The 26,963-nt window shown below is 44.3% G+C and overlaps 1 protein-coding gene and 1 long non-coding RNA gene across 5 annotated transcripts in view; one reads left to right on the forward strand and one right to left on the reverse strand.

Moving 5' to 3' along the window:
* LOC149436722 (uncharacterized) overlaps positions 1–26,963 on the forward strand; it is a 58,791-nt gene that overhangs the window by 24,168 nt on the left and 7,660 nt on the right. For both annotated transcript variants that reach the window (XR_016308270.1, XR_016308271.1), the window contains 3 exons: positions 7,174–7,290; positions 14,303–14,414; positions 19,490–19,567. This is a non-coding gene — a long non-coding RNA (uncharacterized LOC149436722). The remainder of the gene's footprint in view (positions 1–7,173; positions 7,291–14,302; positions 14,415–19,489; positions 19,568–26,963) is intronic.
* CABLES2 (Cdk5 and Abl enzyme substrate 2) overlaps positions 1–26,963 on the reverse strand; it is a 58,429-nt gene that overhangs the window by 5,221 nt on the left and 26,245 nt on the right. For 2 of the 3 annotated variants that reach the window (XM_089661533.1, XM_089661531.1), the window contains 2 exons: positions 25,565–25,769; positions 15,752–24,032 (listed from right to left, as the gene is read on the reverse strand). In XM_089661533.1, the coding sequence (XP_089517659.1) occupies positions 23,892–24,032; positions 25,565–25,769 (346 nt within the window). In that variant the 3' untranslated portion in view covers positions 15,752–23,891. Of the gene's footprint in view, positions 1–15,751; positions 24,033–25,564; positions 25,770–26,963 lie in introns of those variants that run through there. The other variant, XM_089661532.1, reaches the window with a different exon arrangement.

Genomic DNA, 26,963 nt, shown 5'->3' on the forward strand with positions numbered 1-26,963 from the left:
ATTCTTCCTAATTGTTGCCAGCAAAGGTTCCAGCGACAGAACATACAGCAATGGGGACAGTGGACATCCCTGTCTAGTTCCATTTGACATTCCTCTAGTATCTGACTTCTCCCCATTAACCACTATAACCGCGGAAGGCTCTCTATACAGCTTTCCTATCCACTCTCTCATTCTTGCTCCCACTCCTAAAGTCTCCAGGGTGTCCATCATAAAGCTCCAGTTTACTCTATCAAATGCTTTTTCAGCATCAATCGAAAGCACCACTACTGGCGTTTTCCCCTTCTTGGCCTTCTGGATAAGCAACAGAGATCTTAAACCGTTGTCTCTACCCTCTCTTCCTGGCACAAATCCCACTTGATCTGGCTGGATCCAATCTGGCATTAGATCTTTTAATCTATTTGCTAAGACCTTTGCATATAACTTTGTATCGATGTTCAGAAGTGATATTGGTCTATAACTAGAGCATTGAGAAGCATCCTTCCCCTCCTTTTGAATTAATACCACATGGGCCTGTAAAGATTCCCGTCTCATCTCCATCTCTCCTCCCAGGGCATTCATATATTCCTCCATTTTTGGTAGTAACAAGTCGCTATATTTTTTATAGTACCTCACTGTATAACCATCTGGGCCTGGACTTTTCCCCTTTATGGTACTTTTTAATGCACTTTTTATTTCTTCCTGTGTTATTTCCATATCTAGGGAATTCAATAGATCCTCACTTAACTTCGGTAATCCTGCGTTTTTAAGATACGCTCTTCTTTTTTTCTCTACTCTCTTTCCCACCTATATTGACTAAGTCTTGAGGGGCAATATTATACAACTTACTATAGTATTCTCTGAACACTCTAGTGATCTCTTTGGTACAATAAACCATTTCTCCGTTAGGGGTCCTTATTTTTTCTACATAATTTCTATTTTTCTTTTCCCTCAAAGCTCTCATCAAGTATCTACCTGGCCTATCTGCCCATCTATATCTCTCACTAGCAACTTTATTAAAGATTCTTCTCTTCTCCTCCTCCATCAAAAACCCTAGTTCTTCTCTCTTTTTTTACCATCTTCTGTCTTATCTCATCTGTTCTTTTAATTTTATGTATCTGCTCCAATTCACTTATTTCTCTTAACAGTCCAGTGAGTTTCTCTCTTCTTTCCCTTTTCTTTTTTGCCCCGATTGCCATCAGTATACCTCTTATATAGGCCTTATGGGTCTCCCACACTGTGGCCACCGACACCTCCCCTGTCTCATTCTCCTGAAAAAATCTTTCGATTTCTACTCTAATTTTCCGGTCGACCTCGGGATCTAGAAGGAGAGCTTCATTCAACTTCCATCCTGTCCCTCCTGACAAACATCTCCCCCACCTCAGTTTCAATGTAACCGGAGCATGGTCAGAGATAGAAATCTCTTCAATTTCTATTTTGTCCACCCTATCTATGAGTTGGTGGTCAACTAATATGTAGTCCAGTCTGGAATACATCCCGTGGGCATTGATAAAGAATGAGAGTGCAGCGCTAACCCAAATAGCGATTAAACATATGATAGACCACATATGATAGTGGATCAGTAAAATGTCAGTGTAAGTTCATCAGATGTGCTGAAAATGCATACAGTCTCCAATATGTAAAGAACCAAAAGTAGTGACTTTCAGAAATGATAATAGCCAAATAATGCACTAACCAGATAGCGCATATTAAAGCGCATGGAGCATTTAAGACCTGCCCCTGGTGCTCAGCCACTGTATCACTGGAGCCAGGAGATGTCATCTATAGGGTGACCACTAGATGTCATCTATCCGGATGGAAGCTGAGTCCAGCCACTGTATTAGAGGATCAGGCGGATGTCATCTATAGGGCGACCACTAGATGTCATCCGTTCCAGGAGGAGCTGTGTCATGGATCCAGGGATGTCACTTGCAGATGTGTCCTTTGCTAAGCACAGCCCCAGGACCTTCAGAATTACAGGCTCCCCAGAAATAAAGAGCCCGTGGAAAAAGGCCTCAAATAGTGTGATATCGTTTATTAAAGTAGGTAAATAATCAGAAAAGAACTTACTAACAACGGTTCAGCTGCTCATAAACGGCCAGACCAGAGGTACATGTACACAGGATATAAATAGCTTGGCACTTCCCTAACGCGTATCGTGTGAGTACACATCATCAGAGGGATCCCGTGGGCATTAGAAAAGTAAGTGTAATTTCTCTCTTTTCCATGTGTCACCCTCCAAATATCCACCAATTGACACTCATACAACACGCCCTTCAGATTTTTCAAAGCTCTACCTCCCTCTCTCTGCACCGATGAATTCGTGTCCATTTGTGGGTCCATGCAAAAATTCAAATCCCCCGCCACTATCAGAAGACCCTCCTTAAATGCCATCAATTTTCTCAGAACTCCCTTCAGGTATACCTCCGGTCTCTTATTTGGGCAATAAATATTCACAATAGTACATTTCTGTTCTTGTAATCTACCCTTCAAAAATAGAAATCTCCCCTCCGGGTCTGTTACTCTATCTTCAATCTCCCACCTTATATTCTTTGCAAACCATATTGCTACACCCTTAGCTCTTTTAATCGGGGAATCAGAACAGAACCATGTTGGATATTTTCTTGAGTACAGCTTTACATTTCATTTAATTTCTAAGTGAGTCTCCTGCAGAAAAACCACTGAAGCCTCTCTGTGCTGTAGCTCCTTGAAAACTTTAAACCTCTTCCCTGGGCAGTTCAAACCTTTTACATTATATGTTAAAAATCGCAAGTTTTCCATCAGTCTTGTATCAATTTATTCTTATTCCCCGCTCTAGCATGCAGAGACTTAACCCTAAGGCCCCCCCTAACCCTCTTATCATATCCCTCCCCCCCGCTCCCCCTAAACACCCTCCCACTCTCACCCCTCCTACTCACTCCACCTCCCCCCGCCCCCCCCCCCTATTTAGGCCTTCAAGCCGCCTATCAATCATTTGTGGTAATGAACCCACCTTTGATTTTTATACCTGGGGATTGAACTCCTCCCATGTACGACTTACCCCCCCCTCCAACCTCTACGGTTTCCCACGCCTGTTTTATTTCTTTAACCTTAGCGATGCAGTTTAGTGAGATAGTTAGGGAGAGAAGAGGAAAAAAAAAAAAAAAACTCACACTCTCCCAACTAACTCCTCGCTACCCCTCCCCTACCTACTTCCTGCCATACTTCTTTTCCCCCAAAGCCTATTTCTATCTCTGTTTCCCACCCACTGATCCTCATTCTCTGCAATTCCAGTCTGTCACAGAAGTCTCTTAAGTCCTCAGGAAATCTCAAAAATGCTGTAACACCGTTCTTCCATCCGATTAAACACTCTGGGTTACCCCATCTGTATTGCACATTCCTTGATCTCATCTGCTCTAACAGGGGCCTCAATGCTCTTCTTCTCCACAAAGTCTCGTGCGATAAATCCGCAAAAATCTGGAAATTTATATCTCCATACTGAATAGTTGTTCTTCCTTTAGTCCTTCTCCAAATCTCTTCCTTATCTCCATATTTTTGCAACTGAACAATCACATCTCTTGATTTTTCCTTCGCTTTACCTTGTTGGGGCTTTCCTGCTCTAAAAACTCCATCTAGTTTAAGTTCCTCTGTTACAGGTCTGTCCATGATGGAATTTAACATTTTGCAGACTATTTCTTGTAATTCTCCCCCTTTCAGGATATCTGGGATTCCTCTTATCCTCAGGTTGCTTCTCCTGGACCTGTTCTCCTGTACTTCTATTTTATACTGCAGTTGTTTCTGCATATTCCTCATCATAGCGGACTTTTTTTCTAAGTCTGTTATGTCTTGGGTATGTTTGTTAATTTTTTCCTCCATTTCTTCCGTTCTCATTAGCAGGTGCCCTAGATCCTGACGTATATTTGTCATTTCTTGTTTAATAGTTTTTTCCAGATCCTTAAACATTTCAGCCATCTCTCTTTTATTTGGCACTTGTAGATCTTTTACCAGGTCTATCCTCACGGAATTTTCTTTCCACTGTTGGTTACTATTTTCCGGGCCCAATGACAATCTAGGACTGTTCTCCAAGGAGGTTTCCATTTCCCCTTTTTCATTTCCACTGTTGGCCCTTTCTGGAGTCGCATTCCCCTGGGAGGTATACTTTTTAATTGTACCTGTCTGGGACCCTTTAAGCCCACTACCTTTAACACTTTTATTCTTCATATCTTCTGCACTGACTGTGCTCTTTAATCAGGGGGAAATTTTAAACTGTATATTGGGGTAATGATGTCAGACAGGCTCTGTCAATTTAACACTTCCTTTTTCTTTTCCCACTGTTCACTTTCCAAATCCCCTGGGAATCCCCCTTTTTTCTTTATAGGCAATTTCAAAGTCCTTTCCCACAGGTCAGCAAGCTTAAACAATTATTTGCGTGTGGACTCACCCTTCTTCACCCACTCACCCAGTGGGTCGACATAGATCCTCAGCCGTCCACTCGTTACATCTGGCCAATGTCTCTGGGGGATTCCTACAGGGTCTCCTATGAACTGTGGGTCCTGTTCCTCTTTCCTCTCCTGTATGGTAGGATTGGGGTTTGAACCGGTGTCTCCGCTCTCCTGGTTGGGACCCGGCACTTGACAGGGAACCGGCCGGCGTCTCAGCTTCCCAGAGCTCCCTTGCGGCCAACCCACGTGCTCACTCCTCCTTACTGCATCTCCCCGGCAATCGAGCAGCTGATCGCGGATCTCCGTAGCACGCTCTCCTCCCTTAGCTCGGCTCCCGTCCCTTCAGAGCGCCGGCATCTCTCCCCCTGGAGACCTCCTTACTCAGGTAGGTCTCCACAGGACTAAGCAAACGGGGGTTTCCGTGGTGGTCTGGCTTGGAGGCTGTCGGAGAGCACTCACATCGTGCTCTCCGGCGCCGCCATGGTTAGGCTCCTCCCCCTCTTCCTCATGGCTGTCAATTCTAATCTGTAGAAAAAAAAAATCCATATATAATAATTCCACTGGTGATCAACGGCTTATAAAACAAGAGCAGAGATATGTCATCTACAGTGAAGGAAATAAGTATTTGCTCCCCGGCTGATATTGAATGTTTGCCCACTCACAAAGAAATGATCAATCTACAAATCCAATGTTCGGTGTATTGTAACACTGAGAGACAGAATAGCAACAAAACATTCAAACAAAATGCATGTCTAACAAATGATGACTGATTTGCATGTTCATGAGGGAAATACGTTTTTGATCCCCTTCACAAAACATGACTTAGTACTTGGGGGCAAATCCCTTGTTGGCAATCACAGAGGTCAGACGTTTCCTGTAGTTGGCCCCCAGGTTTGCACACATCTCAGGAGGGGTTTTGGCCCACTCCTCTTGGCAGATCCTCTCCAAGTCATTAAGGTTTGGTGGCTGGCGTTTGTCAACTCGAACTTTCAGCTCCCTCCACAGATTTTCAATCGGATTAAGGTCTGGAGACTGGCTAGGCCACTCCAGGACCAGTAGACAATTTCCCTTAATTGTCTACAGGTGCCGACATCCCTCAGTTGTCTACAGGTGCCGACATCCCTCAGTTGTCTACAGGTGCCGACATCCCTCAGTTGTCTACAGGTGCCGACATCCCTCAGTTGTCTACTGGAGCCAACATCCCTCAGTTGTCTACAGGTACCGACATCCCTCAGTTGTCTACTGGTGCCGGCATCCCTCAGTTGTCTACAGGTGCCGACATCCCTCAGTTGTCTACAGGTACCGACATCCCTCAGTTGTCTACAGGTGCCGGCATCCCTCAGTTGTCTACAGGTGCCGACATCCCTCAGTTGTCTACAGGTGCCGGCATCCCTCAGTTGTCTACAGGTGCCGACATCCCTCAGTTGTCTACTGGTGCCGACATCCCTCAGTTGTCTACTGGTGCCGACATCCCTCAGTTGTCTACTGGTGCCGGCATCCCTCAGTTGTCTACAGGTGCCGGCATCCCTCAGTTGTCTACAGGTACCGACATCCCTCAGTTGTCTACAGGTACCGGCATCCCTCAGTTGTCTACAGGTACCGACATCCCTCCTGCATCAGGATAGGCAAAACCAGATTTAGAAAACTGACCAGGAAAGACTTTGTGTCAGTATAACTCCCTTCACTGGGATCTCTGGACTTTCCTGTAGTCGTTATATCCTGCAGGAGGGGCTTATTCAAAGAGGGGGGCAGAATGGTTATTATCATGAGGAATGAGTGCATCAGCCTTATACATTTTAATGAAAATATTTTTTATATATATATATGAATTTTATATAACAACGTTTTGTATTGGTACCTGTAAAAGTCCCATGTCGGTGTATGTTTGTTGCTTTGTGTAAGAGGGACGGTGGTACCCTTCCTATAGGGATTAGACCCTTCCGGAGCCTTCCATACTATTGTACAATTTCTAGAAGGTGGTCAGCTATGGCGGCACCAGAAAAGCATACACTCTACATTTAGCCTGTAACTGTATTGTTCAGCAATGGTGCTGAATACATTGTCTGAGTTTCTAATATCCACTAAAAGGAGCTCCGAATTTGAAATATTACTGTGGTAAAATGGCATAGCACTCTAGTCGACCGTGAAAAAAAAAAATAAAACTTGCTTCAAGGTAAGGCCTGACATGGGCAGCACTCTCTATCACCCCTCTGAAAAGTGATCAGTGGTGGATAGCTTTTTAGAGGGAGGTAGAACAGGGGCTCTCAGCCATTCATGAGGAAGTACTTCACTGAATGCCCTGAACAGGTATATTTCATTTTAAATTCTGCAACGCAGCTGTGAGCAAAGCGTTGGTCTTGTGGTTATGGCACAGCCCCAGTCACCTGCATGGGTCTCATTTGACAGTAGTACTGGCTGGAAGCTGTGACATGCTGTATAATTTTTGCTGCGTGGTAATGCAAAAGCATTGTAGCTGCACTAATATGTAATATCCCCTCTGGTTGCCAAAAATGCAGATAGACCACCTGTTTTTACCGCTCTCTGGTCACCCATGTGAACAAGGTATAATTCATATAAATCTACTCACTGAGCATAGGTGGTAGTCTGCCAGTCTCTGTACTCCAGGTAGGGGCGCTATAGGGGAAGATCTTCAGCCAGACTAGAAGAGCCCCTGGAAAAAAAGAAACATGCAGAAAAAAAAAAAAAAAAAAAGTATCAGCTTTTATAATTCTTTTACCAAGTTTTGTAATGAGAATACATTTCCATTTCCACACAGACTCCAGGGGTGAGCACTACGTACAGCCCCAGAGAAGCCTCTCCACCATTCGCTCGTCATCGACAAAACCAACTGGAACGTTCTCAGGTGTCCCCTGCTGCAGCCCTGCGGTCCCAGGTATGTGGAAAGCAGCAGTGATTGCAGTTGAACTTGAAGTGAAAACATGAAGAAAGTCAAAAAACAGTTATTTTTTTTTACTGTTGCATGTCGGGCTATCCAGCAAAAATATCATTGGGGCAAATCGTACAACACCGCCAGCTGCGCTTACAACCATCAGTTTCAATTCAGATACATGTGTACCTCGGTTTACGAACGCCTCGGTTAACGGAATTTTCGGTTTACGAATCAAAATTCATTGAAAATAATGCCTGGGTTTATTAATTTTTTTCGCAATAGGAAGCAAGTTTCCCCAGGATGCATCGCACCTGGGAGGTTTATAGCGCCGGCCCCGTGCCTTTATAGTGCACTTTATAAAGAGTTTTGAACAGATAAGACTTTTTTTTTACTTTTTTCTGATCTCCGTAACAGATTAATTGGTTTTCAATGCATTTACAAATTGTTTTTTAATCATGTCCCTGTACAGTACTATGCCTTTAAGGTGAACTGCATACAGATTTTTGAACCGATAAAAGACTTTTTTCTGACCTCCAGAATGGATTAATTGGTTTTCAATGCATTCCTATGTGAAACCGCATTTCGGTTTACGAATTTTTCGCAATACGAAACGTCCCGGAGAAAGCATTAAATTCGTAAACCGAGGTACACCTGTAGTTTTAAATGATATACTTTTCTAAAAGAACAAAAATACTGTGCTGGGGTGGGGCTTTGATTGATTTGTCTCAAAGTACAGGTGAAACTCAAAAAATTAGAATATCGTGCAAAAGTTCATTTATTTCAGTGCAGAAACTTAACAGGTGAAACTAATATATGAGATAGACTCATTACATGCAAAGCAAGATAGTTCAAGCCGTGATTTGTCATCATTGTGATGATTATGGCTCACAGCTCATGAAAACCCCAAATCCATAATCTCAAAAAATTAGAATTAAGCCATAACACCTGCAAAGGGTTCCTGAGCCTTTAAATGGTCTCTCAGTCTGGTTCAGTAGGAATCCCAATCATGGGAAAGACCTGACACCATCATTGACACCCTCCATAAGGAGGGAAAGCCTCAAAAGGTCATTGCAAAAGAAGTTGGATGTTCCCAAAGTGCTGTATCAAAGCACATTAATAGAAAGTTATGTGGAAGGGAAAAGTGTGGAAGAAAAAGGTGCACAAGCAGCAGGGATGACCACAGCCTGGAGAGGATTGTCAGGAAAAGGCCATTCAAAAGTGTTGGGGACTTTCACAAGGAGTGGACTGAGGCTGGAGTCAGTGCATCAAGAGCCACCACACACAGACGGATCCTGGACATGAGCTTCAAATGTCGTATTCCTCTTGTCAAGCCGCTCCTCAACAACAAACAACGTCAGAAGCGTCTTACCTGGGCTAAAGAAAAAAGAGACCTGGTCTGTTGCTCAGTTGTCTAAACTCCTCTTTTCTGATGAGAGCAACTTTTGCATCTCATTTGGAAACCAAGGACCCTGAGTATGGAGGAAGAATGGAGAGGCCCAAGGACCACGAGTATGGAGGAAGAACAGAGGCCCAAGGACCCCGAGTATGGAGGAAGAACGGAGAGGCCCAAGGACCCCGAGTATGGAGGAAGAACGGAGAGGCCCAAGGACCCCGAGTATGGAGGAAGAATGGAGAGGCCCAAGGACCCCGAGTATGGAGGAAGAATGGAGAGGCCCAAGGACCCCGAGTATGGAGGAAGAATGGAGAGGCCCAAGGACCCCGAGTATGGAGGAAGAATGGAGAGGCACAAGGACCCCGAGTATGGAGGAAGAATGGAGAGGCCCAAGGACCCCGAGTATGGAGGAAGAATGGAGAGGCCCAAGGACCCCGAGTATGGAGGAAGAATGGAGAGGCCCAAGGACCCCGAGTATGGAGGAAGAATGGAGAGGCCCAAGGACCCCGAGTATGGAGGAAGAATGGAGAGGCCCAAGGACCCCGAGTATGGAGGAAGAATGGAGAGGCCCAAGGACCCCGAGTATGGAGGAAGAATGGAGAGGCCCAAGGACCCCGAGTATGGAGGAAGAATGGAGAGGCCCAAGGACCCCGAGTATGGAGGAAGAATGGAGAGGCCCAAGGACCCCGAGTATGGAGGAAGAATGGAGAGGCACTCACTGCAAGATGCTTGAAGTCCAGTGTGAAGTCTCCACAGTCTGTGTTGATTTGGGGAGCCATGTCATCTGCTGGTGTTGGCCCACTGTGCTTCATTAAGTCCAGGGTCAACGCAGCCGTCTACCGGGAGATTTTGGAACACTTCATGCTTCCTTCCGCAGACCAGCTTTATGGGGATGCTGACTTCATTTTCCAGCAGGACTTGGCACCAGCCCACGCTGCCAAAAGCACCAAAACCCGATTCAATGACCGTGGGATTACTGTGCTTGATTGGCCCGCAAACTCGCCTGACCTGAACCCCACAGAGAATCTATGGGGCATTGCCAAGAGAAAGATGAGAGACATGAGATCGAACAATGCAGAAGAGCTGAAGGCCGCTATTGAAGCATCCTGGTCTTCCATAACACCTCAGCACTGCCACAGGCTGATAGCTTCCATGCCACGCTGCATTGAGGCAGTAATTGCTGCAAAAGGGGCCCAAACCAAGTACTGAGTACATATGCATGCTTATACCTTTCAGAGGTCCGATATTGTTCTATGTACAATCCGTGTTTTATTGATTGCATGGAATATTCTCATTTTCTGAGATTGTGGATTTGGGGTTTTCATGAGCTGTAAGCCATAATCATCAATATTATGACAAATCACGTCTTGAACTATCTTGCTTTGCATGTAATGAGTCTATCTCATATATTAGTTTCACCTTTTAAGTTGCTGCACTGAAATAAATGAACTTTTGCACCATATTCTCATTTTTCGAGTTTCACCTGTATATGAATAGTCAAAGCTTTTTTTGTTTTTGCATAGAGTAGTTCCCACACAGTAATAGTCCCATAGACAGAGTAGGTTAAACCCTTGTCAGTTTTTTTTTTTTCCTGTGCCCAGTTGGGAATACTTCCCTTAATTTCCTGTCCTAGGAACGCAACTCTCCCCAAAGTGAGAGGAATATTAGTCACGTCACTGGAGCAGGAATGTTTTCCCCCCATCTCTGGTTCAGGTGATAACTGTAAAATGGTAAAAGGATATAAAGGCTGAAGGTTTTTTTTTTTTTTTTTTACATTTTTGCATTCTAAACATCAAGGTAAAAAACCTTCTGAGTGCAGCAGCCCCCCTTATACTCACCTGAGCCTGATCCTAGTGCAGCCATGTGCAGGAGAACCTAGGCTCTCTCACCTCTCATTGGCTTAGAGACAGGAGGGGCAGCCATTGGTTATCTATCTGAACTGGTGACATCATGGGTTGTTCCCCTCCTCGTCCAGAGGAGTGTTTATTTTTTTTTGCTGGAGATCTACTCTGTTTCCAGTATCTACCAAACAGTAAAACATTAGTTTTGAGTGGACAGACCCAGAGGCTGAATTCTTGCACACTGAACACTCCTCAGTTGATATGCGTGGACATGTTTGTAGTGCAGTAAAGCGCAGTTTTCTTTTTTTTATTCACAGCTGGAGCTAAAATGTTTTTTTTCTTTTTTTTCATTCCATTTTCATCCGCCACACACTCCCCTGCAGGAGCAAATTGGATCGTGCTTTGCTGGGTTTTTTTGCCTTCCTCTGGATCAACTGTGGGTATAGGATTATAACTTTTTTTTTTTTAATGGTTGAACTGGATGGACTTTTGTTTTTTTCAGCCAAACTAACTATGTAACACTAATGCAGCTGGTTGCTGTGCTCAGGTCCTATTAGAAACAATGCAGTTCAGCAAGTATTGCATTGACTTTGAGACAAGTACTGCACTCCAACACACGTGGTGTGCTTGTGCCCCCGTAGGCTCAGTGGTTGACGTACTCTTGCTTTTTTTTTTTTTTGCAACTTGAAGACCTCTACACAATGGAGACTCTTTATTCGTACTGCATCAGAAAGGAATCAACATTGAAGTCTTCTCCAGATCTATCGAGACTTCTTGGCAGTATTACCAGTATGGATACATAGACAAGCAAAGATGATGGGTTTTGTATCTTTAGCAGAAAAAGTTGTGCTGCGGTAGCAGTGATTTGAACACTTCTTTCCTAAGGACTCATTTACACAGGCGGCAAAGGGACGGTAAAAACAGGTGGTTGATCTGTGTTTTTGGTAAAGGCAAACTAACCCTTTAAATGCAAAAATCCCTACATTCAGGAGCCTGTAGTGTCATCACCTGAAAGCCACTGCTCTGCCACCAGTGGAGACTGCTGCTCATGTAAACAAGGTCTTATGTCATAGGCTGGCCATACATTATACAATATTCTGGTCTTGCGTCATGGGCTGGCCATACATTATACAATATTCTGGTCTTGTGTCATGGGCTGGCCATACATTATACAATATTCTGGTCTTGGGTCATGGGCTGGCCATACATTATACAATATTCTGGTCTTACGTCATGGGCTGGCCATACAGTATACAATATTCTGGTCTTGGGTCATGGGCTGGCCATACATTATACAATATTCTGGTCTTCCGTCATGGGCTGGCCATACATTATACAATATTCTGGTCTTGGGTCATGGGCTGGCCATACAGTATACAATATTCTGGTCTTCCGTCATGGGCTGGCCATACATTATACAATATTCTGGTCTTGCGTCATGGGCTGGCCATACATTATACAATATTCTGGTCTTGCGTCATGGGCTGGCCATACATTATACAATATTCTGGTCTTACGTCATGGGCTGGCCATACAGTATACAATATTCTGGTCTTGCGTCATGGGCTGGCCATACAATATACAATATTCTGGTCTTACGTCATGGGCTGGCCATACAGTATACAATATTCTGGTCTTGCGTCATGGGCTGGCCATACAGTATACAATATTCTGGTCTTACGTCATGGGCTGGCCATACAATATAGAATATTCTTGTACAATTTTATTTTAGTTTTACCAAAACCATACGATATGAGGTAAACCCTAAACAATTTGTATGCAATCAGAGAGGCCCTTGCACTACATAGTTTAAGGTAAATTGAAAGGAAATTGAACAAAAAAAATTGCATAACGTATGGCCAGCTTTAGAAGGTGCTGCCATTTTTTTTTTTTTTTTGCAAGAGTGACCCATTAGGGGGGGGCCTCAAGCCATCTACATCTTTCTGTATAATGAAAGTAGTAGGAGGCAACTCTTCTATTCACTGTTTCATGAGGCACAGCTGAAAATCTGAGATCAGGTTGTCATGATCCTATAGAGCACAGGTGTCAAACTGGTGGCCCTCCAGCTGTTGTCAAACTACAAGTCCCATGAGGCATTGCAAGATTGACAGTTACAAGCATGACTCCCAAAGGCAGAGGCATGATGGGACTTGTAGTTTCACAACAGCTGGAGAGCCGCCAGTTTGACACCCCTGCTATAGAGATAATAGACCCCAGTATAAAATTTGCAGCGAACGATTGGCTTTAATATGCAAGTCTACTCGAAAATAATAATCAGTTTTGAGTTGATGCCAACAGCTGGAATCCTCTGTTTCATATCTCTTACTGACACTGGCGAGCTCTCCTCTTCAGGATAGGTCTACAAAGGCTTGTGGAATGGGGAGGAGGGAGCTGCCATTGAGGCCCATTTCACACAGGCTTCAGCTTGTATAAGAACAGCAAGTTTTGATCAAGCATTTGTAGAGCTTTCAGCAGGCTTTTTACGTCCCACTCGGCTCCAGTTTGTAAATGCTGAACACAAATCTTAAAGGGAGGGTTAGTTGCCACTTACACTTCCTGACGGGTGGACGTCCATGGGCAGCCTTGACTTTTTGTGCTTATACCGGGATGATGCCTGCAGTTAAGGGCATCATCCTGGTATCTTTATTTTCAGCCAGCAATTTCCCCTCAAATGTAAAAGCCATCCTAGCGGCTAATCAGAATGCGATCGGGCTTCAGCTTCTGTCCGATCTGGCGGTGTCGCCGGGTTATCATAGAGCTGCCTGTGGACCAGATGGTCCCCAGTCATCTGTACCGTCCTGGGAAGCCAGAAGCAATGTCATGAAGTCACTTCCAGTTCTGGCAGATGTAAACACTGCCATTTGTGTGCGTGTTGGTTTTTGTTTTATATCATGCTTTCAAGGGTAGAGGAGACATCTGGGGTATCAAAGAGGACCTGTCATACCTTATTTCTATCACAAGGGATGTTTGAATTTCTGGGTAGGAGAATTCGCGGCCACAGCTGTCAATCACCGGGTCCTGGACGGTGATTACTCGCCGGCACCCAGTGATCGAGGAGCATTACAGAAGGAGGGGAGAACTGTAAGTAAACAACACAGTTCTCTCCCGTCAGCTCCAGCCTGCTGCTTTGTATGGCTCTGCATAGCAGAGCCATTCAAAGCAATGTGCTTACAGTGAAGCACACACCCATAGCTTACAGTAAAACAGCACACAGTTAACAATTTGATTGCCCCTTCCTGCCCAGTGTCCATGCTTTTTGAAGCTTGTTGAAAGCCTGCTGGCAGCTTGCTCTGGTCCCCAGTCACACCGGATGTGAAATGGCATGCAATTTGTACGCCATGCAACTTGCAAATCGCATACCAAGTCACATCCAATTATCCACAATTACAACAGTCATATCGCTGCGGTTCTGACTTTGTTGGAGCCGCACCGAGAGTAGTACATGCATTACTTTTGGTGTGATTTGCATTGACCTCTGTCAGATGTCTTGCAAATTGCACCTGAAATTGGCGTGTCTGGTTTGGTGTGATCGGGGTGTCAATAGGCAATTAACACTCCCTTTAGGATTTGTGTTCAGAATTTACAAATTGCAGCTGCATGGTACTTGAATGGCTTCAAAGCTTACTGATAGCCCTGCAATGCTTTCTATCCACACTGCTCTGGTACAACCTGAAGCCTGTGTGAAAGAGGCCTAAGAAAGTTTTTTCCCCCCTAGATTTGAGAAGTTCCAGAGGAAAAGCGGAGGTGGGTCTCCTAAATGTGGTGTTTTTGGTTGTTGCAGAGAACCTGAACAGAAGCAGCTTTGAGAACACGGTTACCTGTTAACGACGCTGTGCCATCAGAACCTGATCCATCTCCTGGCTGTGTGTTCCCTCCCAGACTACCACAGCAATGTAAGTGCGCCCCAAGTATTCCTAATAAATATTCATACCCAAGAACAAAGATTTCACATACTGCAGTCTTACAGTACTGCATCAGCATTGCCACCCTGGGGCAGGACTATAATACACCCTCCTCTCTCCTCATCAATGCAGGCTGAGGTGTTATCTAGTCCACAAAACATCTACAAATGGTATATTTATCAGACCAGAGCCAATAAGGGAAGACCATTGCTATGGATACACTTTACGGAATTCTAGCCATAGCAATTCTTCTGATAGCAGATGACGCAGGTAGTGAAAAACTGCTGTGTGCAGAGCCATGTTTGTCCTCATAGGAGGCACAACTGTTCCATGCATCTATGTACAGACAACCCCATTCAGGTCCCAATCTGACAGCGGGGCAGGCGTGTGTCCCCAAACGTACACTGTCTGCTCTAAGGAACGCACTCACACCTGCACAGCTGTGATTGGGACCAGTGTCCATGCACCCACAGCATCCCAACAGACATGAATGGGGCTGCCTGCATCTGGGCATCAAACATGGTCCTTCGCATGAATGTATGCCCAAGTACACCCGTGTGAACAAGGCCTAACAAAAAGACTTCTCCTGTCACAGGTTCGGTTTAAAAGAAAAAAAGATGGAGGATGTCATCACTGACCTCTCCTTCTGAATTTGCTAGTTGCCTGGCTGTGCTGCTGATCCTCTTGGATCAATGTCTTGAGTCAGTGACCTAGAACAATTACGTAGATAAGCGATTCTGACTTTCAGGATCTAGTTTACTTTGAATTTTAGGCCTCATGCACACTATACATTTTTCATGCTATTGGGCGTCTGGTTTTTTTTTTTTTTTGGGGGGGGGGGGGTCTGCCTCTAAACACACCTGCAGGTTAGCCTGTGTCTCCATGCATACATAGGCATTTAGAGAGGCAAACAAAAAAAGAAAGATGTGACGTTTTGGCAGGAAACTGCCTACACATGTTACCATCTAAATGCTCGACTTAGACTGCTAATAATAAATCATTCTGGCCAATAAAATTAACGCCCCGAGTGCATGACCCACCTAATTGTGTTTACAAGCTTCAAGATTTTTCCTGCCAAAACACTGCTGGCCAGGAGGAAAGGTATCTAGGAAAGATCACAAAAACGTCCAGTGTGCACGAGGCCTTTCCTGTCCGGCCTCTATATTTAAAGACAGATTGTGGTTTACATTTCAAAGATAGAAACAATCTGATAGGCTACAGGACAGAATTGTGTTACCATCTTTAAAATGTCATCACAATTATGTTCATAGAATAAAGTAGTAAAAGGGAACAAAGCATTTGAAAAGGAAAACACTCGTGCTAAAAGGTTTGATTTTGAAATCTGTATAAAAACTTTATTGACATCAGCATTGTCACAAATGCGTTATTATCCACAGGAACACTGGAATGAGATTCACAAACAAGGTGCTTTTTTTTGTATTCCTTTACTGTAAAACATGTACAATATATGCACAGTACAAATCAAAAACAAACAAAAAATAGCATATTTATTTTCATTGGCATTAATATATAGCATAGCAGCAGCCATCGTGAGCCTGAACCAATGTTCACAAGGAACCGATGACATCACCGGCTCCCATAGGCTGGATATTGGTTCAGCTTAATATGCTGTTGGCTGCGGCTATCTATATCGAACATAAAGATTTCGATATATAAAATTAGATGCAATCTGGCAAAGACACACATACCTGAATATCAAAATATATATTTTTTTCTTAGCTTACACAGAAATACCATTGTCTACATGAATATTAAAAGAACAGCTTCAAATTCTACAGTAAAATGCATCTCCAAAATAAACGGCAGAAAAATGACGTCATCGGATGATGCAGGTTCAGCTGTCACCACCGCACAATGGAGGAAGCCATCGGGCATGGTGAAGTGTTATTTAGGAGAAGTAGCCAGAAACTAATGACCTCATTAGTTGTTTATGAATGAAGTGGCGGATCAGGACTCCACAATGGCTGCATGGCGGCTTCACTGTGTGCGAGTGACTGCTGCATCCCCCACACAGAAGGGTGTCAGCTCATTATTGCAAGGTCACAGACAGCAGGCCTCATAGAAGACTGCCAAGGAAGAGCATCCTGTATTGCCCATCAGAACTAGATTTCTGGTTTTGAGTGTATAAAGAGGAATCTGATTGGCTGCGATGGGCACAATCTCTTTCAATACAAATGACAGAAATGTATCATAGTGACTGCAGCCAGTTTTCTCTCCTCAGGTAAAGAGAACAATTTTGGCAGAACAAAGCCAAGACAGACCAGGAAAGGGCCTCTTGCTGGATGGAAACAACTCATTAACAAGATCTTCAGGAAGAACTGAATTTTCAGTTGCAAGTGGAATAGTCTTTCAAAAAAAGCAATTCCACTGTACAATCCTAAGATTTATTAAAGGGGGTTCTGAGAATTATTAAAGGAGAAGTTCACCTTGTGGACAAAAATAATAAAAACGCACATTTTTTTGCAGGTAAAGAATGTGCATTTATTATTTTTGTCCAAAGGAGCCTGGAAAGCATTGTACCAGACATCAGTAGATCGCAGGTCTTCTCCTGCTGTGGGCTTGTAATTGTCAATAACCTACTATGGCTCCACAGCGTCGGCTGGGGGGGTTCATTGAAAACTACAAGCCGACAGCCGCTAAGACTGCTGGGACTTGTAGGCACTCGTTCACAGAACTCTGTGAATGAGTGACGCAACTATGTGGGTAGAGCCCGGCACGGCCATGCTGACTTCAAATCTGAGATAGACAGTACAGGAAACTTTTCCCTGTACTGTCTGTCAGATGGGGGGGGGTGCGCATCTATGGGAACATGTTACATAGTCCTCCCTAAAAATGGGTATAACATGTAACCTGCTCCCAAAGGTGAACCTATCCTTTGACACCTACTGGCTGTACCATCCCCCCTCTATAACAATGAAAGGGTCACTGCCTTGGGCCAAATGTTACATTAAAGGGTAGAAGAGCCTCTAATGAAATCTATGCTGCTGAGTATTTCCAGATGAGGAGCCTTAGCTTCAATCACCCCCTTATTAATCACATATATGAAAGAAAACCTCTAACTTGTACAAAGCAGTAACTTTACAACATAACCACTGTATAAAAACCAATATGGAAAACATTTCACACTTAACAAAATCTAACATTAGAATTCTACAATTACAAAGCGTTTATTCTCCAAACAGGAAAAGGAGTATGCTGGCATGTAAAACATGCGCTTCACTCTTTCTGCCACAAGATGGCAATATTCACAGACTCCGTGTGCAAAGGGCCTCCTGTCTTGCTAAGCTTGGCAGGACCAGCTGGGCCCTCCAGGGACCCCCCTGGGCAGGACCAGCTTGGCCCTCCAGGGACCCCCCTGGGCAGGACCAGCTCGGCCCTCCAGGGACCCCCCTGGGCAGGACCAGCTCGGCCCTCCAGGGACCCCCCTGGGCAGGACCAGCTCGGCCCTCCAGGGACCCCCCTGGGCAGGACCAGCTCGGCCCTCCAGGGACCCCCCTGGGCAGGACCAGCTCGGCCCTCCAGGGACCCCCCTGGGCAGGACCAGCTCGGCCCTCCAGGGACCCCCTGGGCAGGACCAGCTCGGCCCTCAAGGGACCCGGTCATACCAGCTGTGATAAGGTCGTGACTACCTACGTGTTAAGAGGCTGCAAGTTCCTGGGATCCAGTAGTCCTCCTTTGGCTCATTATTTAGCATAGAAGATGTAGGTGGTCAGGGCTCCCCACTCTTTATGTATGTTTGAGGTCAGCAACAAAGGAGATTGGAGTGACAGCCTAGGATAAATGAAGCTTCCAAAACAGTTGCCAGCAGCAGCTGATCCTGAACATGAATGAAGAGTGGAAAATCATCACTACCTACAAATCCTATGCTAAATAATGAAGCCAGAGGAGGACTTCTGGATCCCAGGAACTTGCAGCCTCCAACATGTTAGAAGCCACAACATTACCACAGTTAGCATTGCAGGCTCCCTTCACAATGGCAAAAACAGCTTGTCCCAGTGATCCAAATGAAGTGCTTCAATAGCAAATCAAGGATGAAGTAATTATTAAGGTTCCACACACCTCCATGTCTTCTATCTGGAGGTGGTTGGATGTAAAGGTCAGGAACCAGCAGCCTTCCACTGCCATCATATTGTGTGCTCACGCCTAAAGAAGATTTGTGGATGGAGGCACAGAGGCAGGGGTAATGCACCCCATTAGACGCACCTCCCCCACATCATGCAGTAGTTCTTTAACCAGACTGGTGGCTGGCACAAAAGCACAAGCGGTCTTTTTATTTGGCCTGTGATGTGTAGAAGTGGCAGATCCTCCTTGTGTTAGTTAAAGGCTGGCTGACTTGACACCCCACAAACCACAGCCTGAAGGAGCCAATTGTCAGGGTTGGCTAGTGAGGCAGTGATGGGACATTCACACTACACCTCGTCACAAGCAGCACAACAAATGTGCCTCACTTATAATTCTCTAACATAGAGATTAGCTTTATTTTTTTTTTTATAGATTTTGTTTTTTAATGCACAACATAAATGCCAGATTGCTTTTACAGACAGTCACAGTGGTGAATGACCCTCGGAAGAACGGAAAACACTGTGGTCTCCCAAAAATGGCACCAGTGTTGTCATGGTAGATGCTGCAGTTTGGTTATTAGCGGCAGTACAGAGCAGGATGGAGCCATATACAGAGTATTCTACACATAGAACTGATTGCAGACCACCTACGTTTCATCAGATATTACTGGCTAATAAATACAGAGAAAAGCTGGAAGAGATTTGTGCTAGTTGTTTATACCTGGAAGGCCTACAAATACATAAATGTAAGCAGATCATCTGCCATTGACATTAGGAACACAGCACAGGAAGCTCTAGAATTGTAGACTGGTCAAGGACTTTACTGAAACGACTGCGCTTGGATTAGGTAGTAAAGCGAGTGTGCTAGCTAAAGCTGCTATTGTGTGTCTGCAGCTGCCAAGTCACCACTTTAGTAATAAAGAAAAAATTAAATATTATGTGTAAAGCCGAACTCCAGCCACAACTTTTTTTTTTTTCTTTCAGTAAATGCAGCTCATTTCACATCCCTGTGACAGCAGAAAAAGAAATAGGGAAGCGGTTGTCACCAGGACAGAAGACAAGGTAATAATAGATTGACAGTTCTAACTCTTCCCCGTCTACAGAAAAGTTTTTGCTGTTGAAGTCTGGGTCCCCATTGGATAGACTTCCCATCACTTCTTGTCTCGACAGGTGGTGATGGTAATCTTCCTGGGGAAGGGGGGGGGGGGTCACAGAATGCCTAACAAACCTGACCACCCTCCCTCCATTACTTTGCTCTAAAACTGGAAAAAAAAAAAAAAAACTTCTGGCTAGAGCTGGGCATTAGGCACAACCACTGTCTACAGAGCACAAGAGGACAATTTGTCATTCAATCACTTCAATGGGAGCAGGTGACAACACTGAGAATACAGAATGGCTTACCCAAACAAAATCTGGCCTAATGGTTCCCAGATTTCCTGTTTTAGTTTTCCTTGGTCAGCTAAGACCAATATTAGATGTTACAGAGGGCAATGTGGTCCCAGTGCAAGATGTGGACAGGAGGTCCCCTCCACATGTGATAAAACTGGGCAGATGCAGCATGATACTGGAAATGGACTCCAACCTTCAGGCTAGGCTCACATCTGTGCGGGTGGTGCTGCTGCGGATCCGCATGAAAATCCGCACAGAGAATTGCGGACCTGCAGTCAGGTGCTATTATTTCTAATGGCACGCTGCCTGCACTGGAAAACGCAACCGAGGTTCCCGTGCGGGCTGCGTTTACCCAAGAAGTGCAGGGACTTCTTTCCCTGTGTGTCATGGGGCACGGGAGTCCATTCAAATGAATGGGCTCTCGTGCCCGCGCAAAACGTGGCCTGCACGGCCGCATAGATGTGAACCAAGGCTCACAGTTCCGTCACAGCTAATAATCTCCAATCATCACCACACCGAAGCAAAGGAGCCTTTACTGTGCATGAGGTCAGACCACAGAACAGATCAGAGTGCGCAGTGGTCCTCCTCTTTATTAGGCTGCTGAGGAAGAGGAGTGGGAAGGATTATTACATAAAAATAAAAAACAAAAACACACAAAGCTATTATAGGGATAACCATTTATGCTCCGTGACTTTTCCCAAGATGTAAAAAGCTCAGACAACAGTTGGCAGTAACAATTGTAAGGTGGTCTCAGTAAAGTCATGGCAGCATAAAAGGCAGGAAGACCTGTTTTATTAGAGGGGATGCAGCACTAACCTCCATCCGATACAAGTGGAACAAAGAAAAGGCCAAACAGCTAAAGAAACTGGAACATTCTAAGTGTTTACAGACATCCACTAGCAGAGTTGTGAATTCTGATCAGGTGCCATTCGAATGCAATACAGCAAAGCAACTCGGTGATGTCACTCCTCCCCAGTGAACATATACGTCACTATATGACTTGAGGACAAAAAAATGGCGGCTGGTGCTCTAGAAGGGCAATAGTTGTGCCTGAAATATCTTAGCAACAACAAAAAAACAACCCACAATAAATAAAATAACCCTGATACCAGACCAGGCTCAGTTTAGGCACGTTTCTTTAAATAACTAACTATGCATATTACTATAAAATGTATTTTCTTTTGGAATGAGGCTACCTGGAAGTCATACATATGTGCACTTTGTAAAGAACTAAAAAAACTCAAAAAATACAAAGAAATAAAACCCCAAATAACTGAATTCACAGATCACACAGTAATATTACAAAAATAAACCTCGTGCTCCATGCTAGTTATTGCCATAATGGTCTATGACAGGGACATCAAGTCCAGTCTGTGAGGACCAGGATCCGCAGATAGTTCTAGAGAACAGGCAGCAGTCATTTAGTACGTTACGGTTTATAATCACAAATTATTTAGAGGAAAATCCTCTACTGAATGCGGCCCTCAAAGACTGGATCTGGACACCCCTGACCTACAACTAACTAGGATTTATACATTTGTTACTTGGCTGCCTGACCATGAGAGCTGACAGTCCAAAGATTAGGACTTTCCTTGGACACCTACATTACTGAAAGAGCAAGTCCACGCAATATGGAGATTTCACTCAGGTGGATGCAGGTTGGTGGAATTATGGGCAGATTTTCTCACAGTTTTAGGATAAAGGAATTCCCTGTTACATGTGGAGGAAAACCCTACAATTGGATTGTCTTTTAGAAAGGTAAACCATCAGGCACAAGATGTTCAGAAGCCCGAGTCACATAACATTTTCTTGGTCTTGTGGTTTTTTTTGGGGGGGCATCCAAGGCATTGAAAAAAGTTAAAGAAGGATTCCCCAAAAACTATGGCAAGATCTACTCAAAGATCAATCTGGAGGGCAAGACAGCATGAAAGTTCTAAAGGGGTTGTCCACTCCAGACTGGAATTCAGAGGGGCCATTCCCCATGCTGAGAGGGGAGTCAAGGGGGAAGCAGTGACCTAATCCCCACGGTAAACTGTTACACCGAAACCTACTTGGGGCAAACTCCTACAACGAAGAGCGTGATTGGGTGAGCAAACTTAGAAAGGGAGTGGCCTATCAGACACAGAGGGCCAGCTAAACTATTGTACTTCTGACATATATGATGGGTCAAACAACATAGGGGGAGATATACTACACTGGAGCACTCTGATTGGCTACCATGCACAGCTGCACCAGATTCTAACCTCAGCTTGTTCAATTAAGCTTTGACAATAAAACCTGGAAGCTGATTGGCTACCATGCACAGCTGCACCAGATTTTGCACCGTACAGTTTTAGTAAATCTCCCTCATAGTGTGCCTATGCCGAAGAGGATTTGTGACCTGCGGTGGAAGCGGAAAAAGTACACATTGCAATTTGTTGCAGGAAAGTCACTGTTTCTGCACCTTGTAGACCATGATCTGCTCTACAATATTACACACATTCTAGCCGCAGATTTCTGCCTGGATGGACCTGATGTGCACATTGGCCTGACCTCCTCTGAGAAATGTTTTACAGACACTTCCGGCCAGTTCACACGACATGCGTTTCAGTTGCTTCTTTTCTGCATCCAAAACACACAGGAAGTAGGTTATGTGGTTGTCAATGTCATAGTTCACATCAGTGCGCTTCGATTGCAGGAAAAAAAAAAAAAAAAGAACAGGCTGCATTTTTTATGCAAAGAACTGTACTGGAATCCAGTAAAACACATACAAAATGCACTGAAACACACCAAAAACGTACATGTCCCTATTTAAATTGAAGAAAAAGAGGGGAAAAAACGTGGAATGCATAAAAACGCACTGGAATGCGTCAAAAACACACCAGAACATGCCAAAAACGCATGAAAAAAAGAACCAGAACACGCCAAAAACATGCATGCAAAAACGCATCCAGAACGTGTTTCTATAGTGTGAACTGTCCCTTACAGGGAGACTGAACCAGGAGAAGCTGACAACTACTTCCATCCTAGGTGAGCAGAGGAGCCAGACATTGAACTCCCTCTGATGAGAGTGGCAATCACTACAGAGGGAGCTGGCAGCTCTGCGCTGCTTTGTTGTCTGCAACCATCTCTTTCACCAGAAATCACTTCTGGATCACAGGGGGAGATAGACGAGAGCTGCGATGGCTCCTTGTATGTCCCTGTTAATGGGCCTAATAATGTTTGAGGCACTTTGAGAAGATGGATGGAGCAGTGCAGGGCTCTGCACGATAGTCCATCGGGCCATGTGTCTATGTACTAATCATTAGACGGACGATGGAATGCATTTTGTTTCTTTACAAATTACATTTTTGTATAGAACTAAAAATATATTTATATATTCTACGTTTTTTAACCAGGTAAATACACAATATTGTGTATTATATTCACCCATTTCCAGTCAAAATGTGAACACCTAGGTTTCCAAAGCTGTATTTCCCTTTACACACAGCTGAGTCTGGAGGGACACCCTTCCCTGTTCATTCAGGACTGTATGGAGTTCCATCTGTTCAGCTTCAAGTATTCCAGAGCACTGGACGTTTCCTCATTAACGTGGGGACTGTTGTAAAATCTACATAGAAGCCAATGATGGAGCTGCTCATACAAAGTACAACTGTCATGCAGATTTGCCCTTCCAGCCTATATGTCTGACACCTTTCCATAGGGAAATCCTCTTTTTCATCAGGAAAAAAACAGGCATTAATGAGAGCCTGGGGGAAGAAGGAGCTTTGACAATGTGCAATTACGCAAATATCAGAAAAATATGATAATAAAATAGGAACTATATCAGTACTCTACAACTCAAATCTACAGTTGTGCTTGCGGTCTTGTAATAAATATAAAGGTAATAACCGTTCGGACTCCACTCCTCCGCTGGTGATCAGATAGACGCTGGACTCGGCCTGAGTCTCCTAAACCAAATGGGAGCAGTGCGTTCCCAACCTAGTACAAAGATTGGATAGTCTCTGCGGGGTACCTTCTACTGCTGCTTGGTCAGACGACGAAAGTGAGGCAATACCTGGGCCTCTGGAAGGTACAGCGCCAGCTCCATGGCCACCAGCACCGTCAGCTCAAATACCACCAAGTCCCGTCTGTTCGTTCGGAAACGCTCTTCAAGCTTCTGTAATGGAACGGGAGGAAATAAAGGAACATTTACAGCGCACAGTTGAAAGAAAATAACCAAAGAGTCACTAAAACAAACAACTCGTGTAAAGAAACCAATAAACAACACAATGTAAAACCAATACATGTCAGCAGATGGATCTTTCAGCAATGTCGCCGTATTTGTATCCCAGTGTCAAAGATTACATGTAAAGTTACTTGGCAAAACGGTCAGCCATGTACACGTTGGTTTAGGCCAGTGTTTCTCAACTCCAGTCCTCATGGACCCCCAACAGGTCATGTTTTCAGGATTTCCCTCAGATGAAACAGCTGTGGTAATTACTAAGGCAGTGAAACTGATCAAATCACCTGTGCAAAATAATGGAAATCCTGAAAACATGACCTGTTGGGGGTCCATGAGGACTGGAGTTGAGAAACACTGGTTTACACACATACATGGAGTACTATGACTGGGGAGAGATCAGGAGGTGAAGTCAGCAAAAGGAGCCTCTAATACTACAAATCCCGGTCTGTAATTGCTTGCTGTCCGCTCATCACGGAAAACATTCAGCCCGACTACCATGGACACCAGGCAGATAGAAAAGACGCCCAGCTCAACTTACCAACCAGCCTGCAACCAACCGAATTGTACTGTCCAACAGTGATCGTTAAAACTGAAACTGCAGAATATTGGGATGCCATGAAGAGGCTCGCCAGCGAACACATGTTGGCAAATGTGTGCAAACTAGACCCGTTTTTAATGTGAACTGTTAGACAGGACAATTCAGATGGTTGGTAAATTGAGCTGGGAATTTTTTTTCTTTTTTTAACACAGTTAGGCACACATTTAACCCCTTGATTGCCCTAGATGGTAACCCCTTCCCAGCCAGTGTCATTAGTACAGTGACAATTAGTCAGTCTCCCCCAGCGTCAGTTAGTGTTAGATTGCCTTCCACACTATTGCAGTCCCATTATAAGTCGCTGATCACCGCCATTAGTAGTATATAGAAAAATAAATAAAACGTGTGTGTGTGATGTGTGTGTGTACACACACACATATACATACACACACACATATACATACACACACCACAGTTTGTAGGTGCTACAATTTTCATTCAACACAATCAATATACACTCATAGAGATTTAGCACAATACATTTTGGCCAGAATGTATGCAGAAATGTATATTTATTTATTTTTATTGGATAGGTTTTAAAGCAGAAAAGTATAAAATATTGTTGTCCCCTATGCTTTGGAGGTGGACTCAACCTTCGACCTCTGGAGCATGTGGGAGAAGACACGGCCAGGACCAGTCTAACAGTGTGGAGGATCCAGGAAGTAATTCTATGTCCTCTAGGCATCAGGTCTCCTCCCCTGCCAGGCAGGGCTGTGCTGTGTTAATGGATGGGCAGAAATACAAATACTTTGGTAGATAAAACCGATCCCATATTTGTATTTAGCAGTTTTCCTGGAGTTCAGCTTTAGATCATAAATGGACACAACTGTAAAAGAACGTACTCCATCATGAAGGAGAGATCAGAACTTACATCTAACAGATGTTTCAGCTCTGGCTTCTTGGAGTCACTGCTGATTTTGGCCGCCAGGAGGACGCAGGCCCCAGCACACAACTTGCGGTTCTGCTTGTTCACCTTTCCCTGTAGCACCAGCTTCTCGAAGTAGACATAAGCCATGGCCACCGTCACAGGCTCCATACTGCACTCCACTGCCAAATACCTCATTTCACGCTTTAAGCTGATGGGACAAGCACAAAAAACATTACAGCTGCAGAATAATGGACCTGGCTATGCAGCACAATCACATGTACCTAAAACCATCTTAAAGCTTTGCCGAACATGGAATACAAATGTGTGGTGGCAGGGATGGTGGAGCCACACACAACACATACACATCCATGGCAGCCGAGGTTCCTGTTCTGAGAGCGGTCTCGCTGCATGCTCCAAGCACAGCGGCCGAGCGCTCACACACAGCTCCCAGTCTCTAATCAGGACCTGGTGGGACTGGCTCCTGATCATGTGACAGCCAATCACAGTGATCACATGATAAAGATCTCTGCCCTGCCTCCTGGCATTAAGATACAGGTAAAGAGCCACCAGGAAGTGCCAAGAAGGGGTAAAAGGTAACTTGTCACAAGGCCAGACAGCCAAGATGAACCTATTCAACTTAAAGCGGTATTAAACACAAAACCAATCATGTAATATATTGCAGCTTCCCAATCATTCGACGTGGTGGCTGTATTGGTCTTCTTTTTTTTCCCTTTTACTTTCACCTGGTGATCTGGGCAGTACCACACCTCCTGTATTACAGGGCTGCCAAACCAGATCGCAGGGAGCAACTTTGGATAGCAGGTCAGTCTAGGAAGAGGGGAGAGTTCGATGTACTAGCAGACTTAGATACACTAACAAATTGAAACCAAACTCCAGCTAATACTTTATAATCAATTACAGTAAATATTTTTTCTTTTTGGGATTTTTATGAATAAAAAAAAAAAGTTGATCATTGTAAGCACTCCTGCCACTGTTAAATGGTTTGTCTCATCCATGTAGACTGATACATTCTGCTTGAAAGCTTGCACTTTTGAAAAACAGACCACCAGATGAAAATTGAAGAAAGAAAATATAAAAAAAAAAGGAAACTAATGCAGCCATCGAATCTAAGATTTGGTAAGCTGCAATAAAATAAATGTTTGCCATTTGCTTTAAATGCTGGGGATGTCACTCTCTTGGTAGAAGTGTGTAGTCTGTAAGGGAGCAGCGCGTGCTTTCCTTTGTGATCTACCTAATACAAAAGGTTAAAGCAGAACTAAACTCCCCCAATCTAGAACCGGCGTGTCTAATCCTTGTCATCTAGAACCGGCGGTTCTAATCCTTGTCATTGAGAACCGGCGTGTCTAACCCTTGTCATCTAGAACCGGCATGTCTAACCCTT

This window comes from Staurois parvus, unplaced genomic scaffold (assembly GCF_062004578.1).
Source record: "Staurois parvus isolate SC_StPar_1 unplaced genomic scaffold, SC_StPar_1.0 ptg001349l, whole genome shotgun sequence".
In the NCBI taxonomy this organism is placed as follows: Eukaryota; Metazoa; Chordata; class Amphibia; order Anura; family Ranidae; genus Staurois; species Staurois parvus.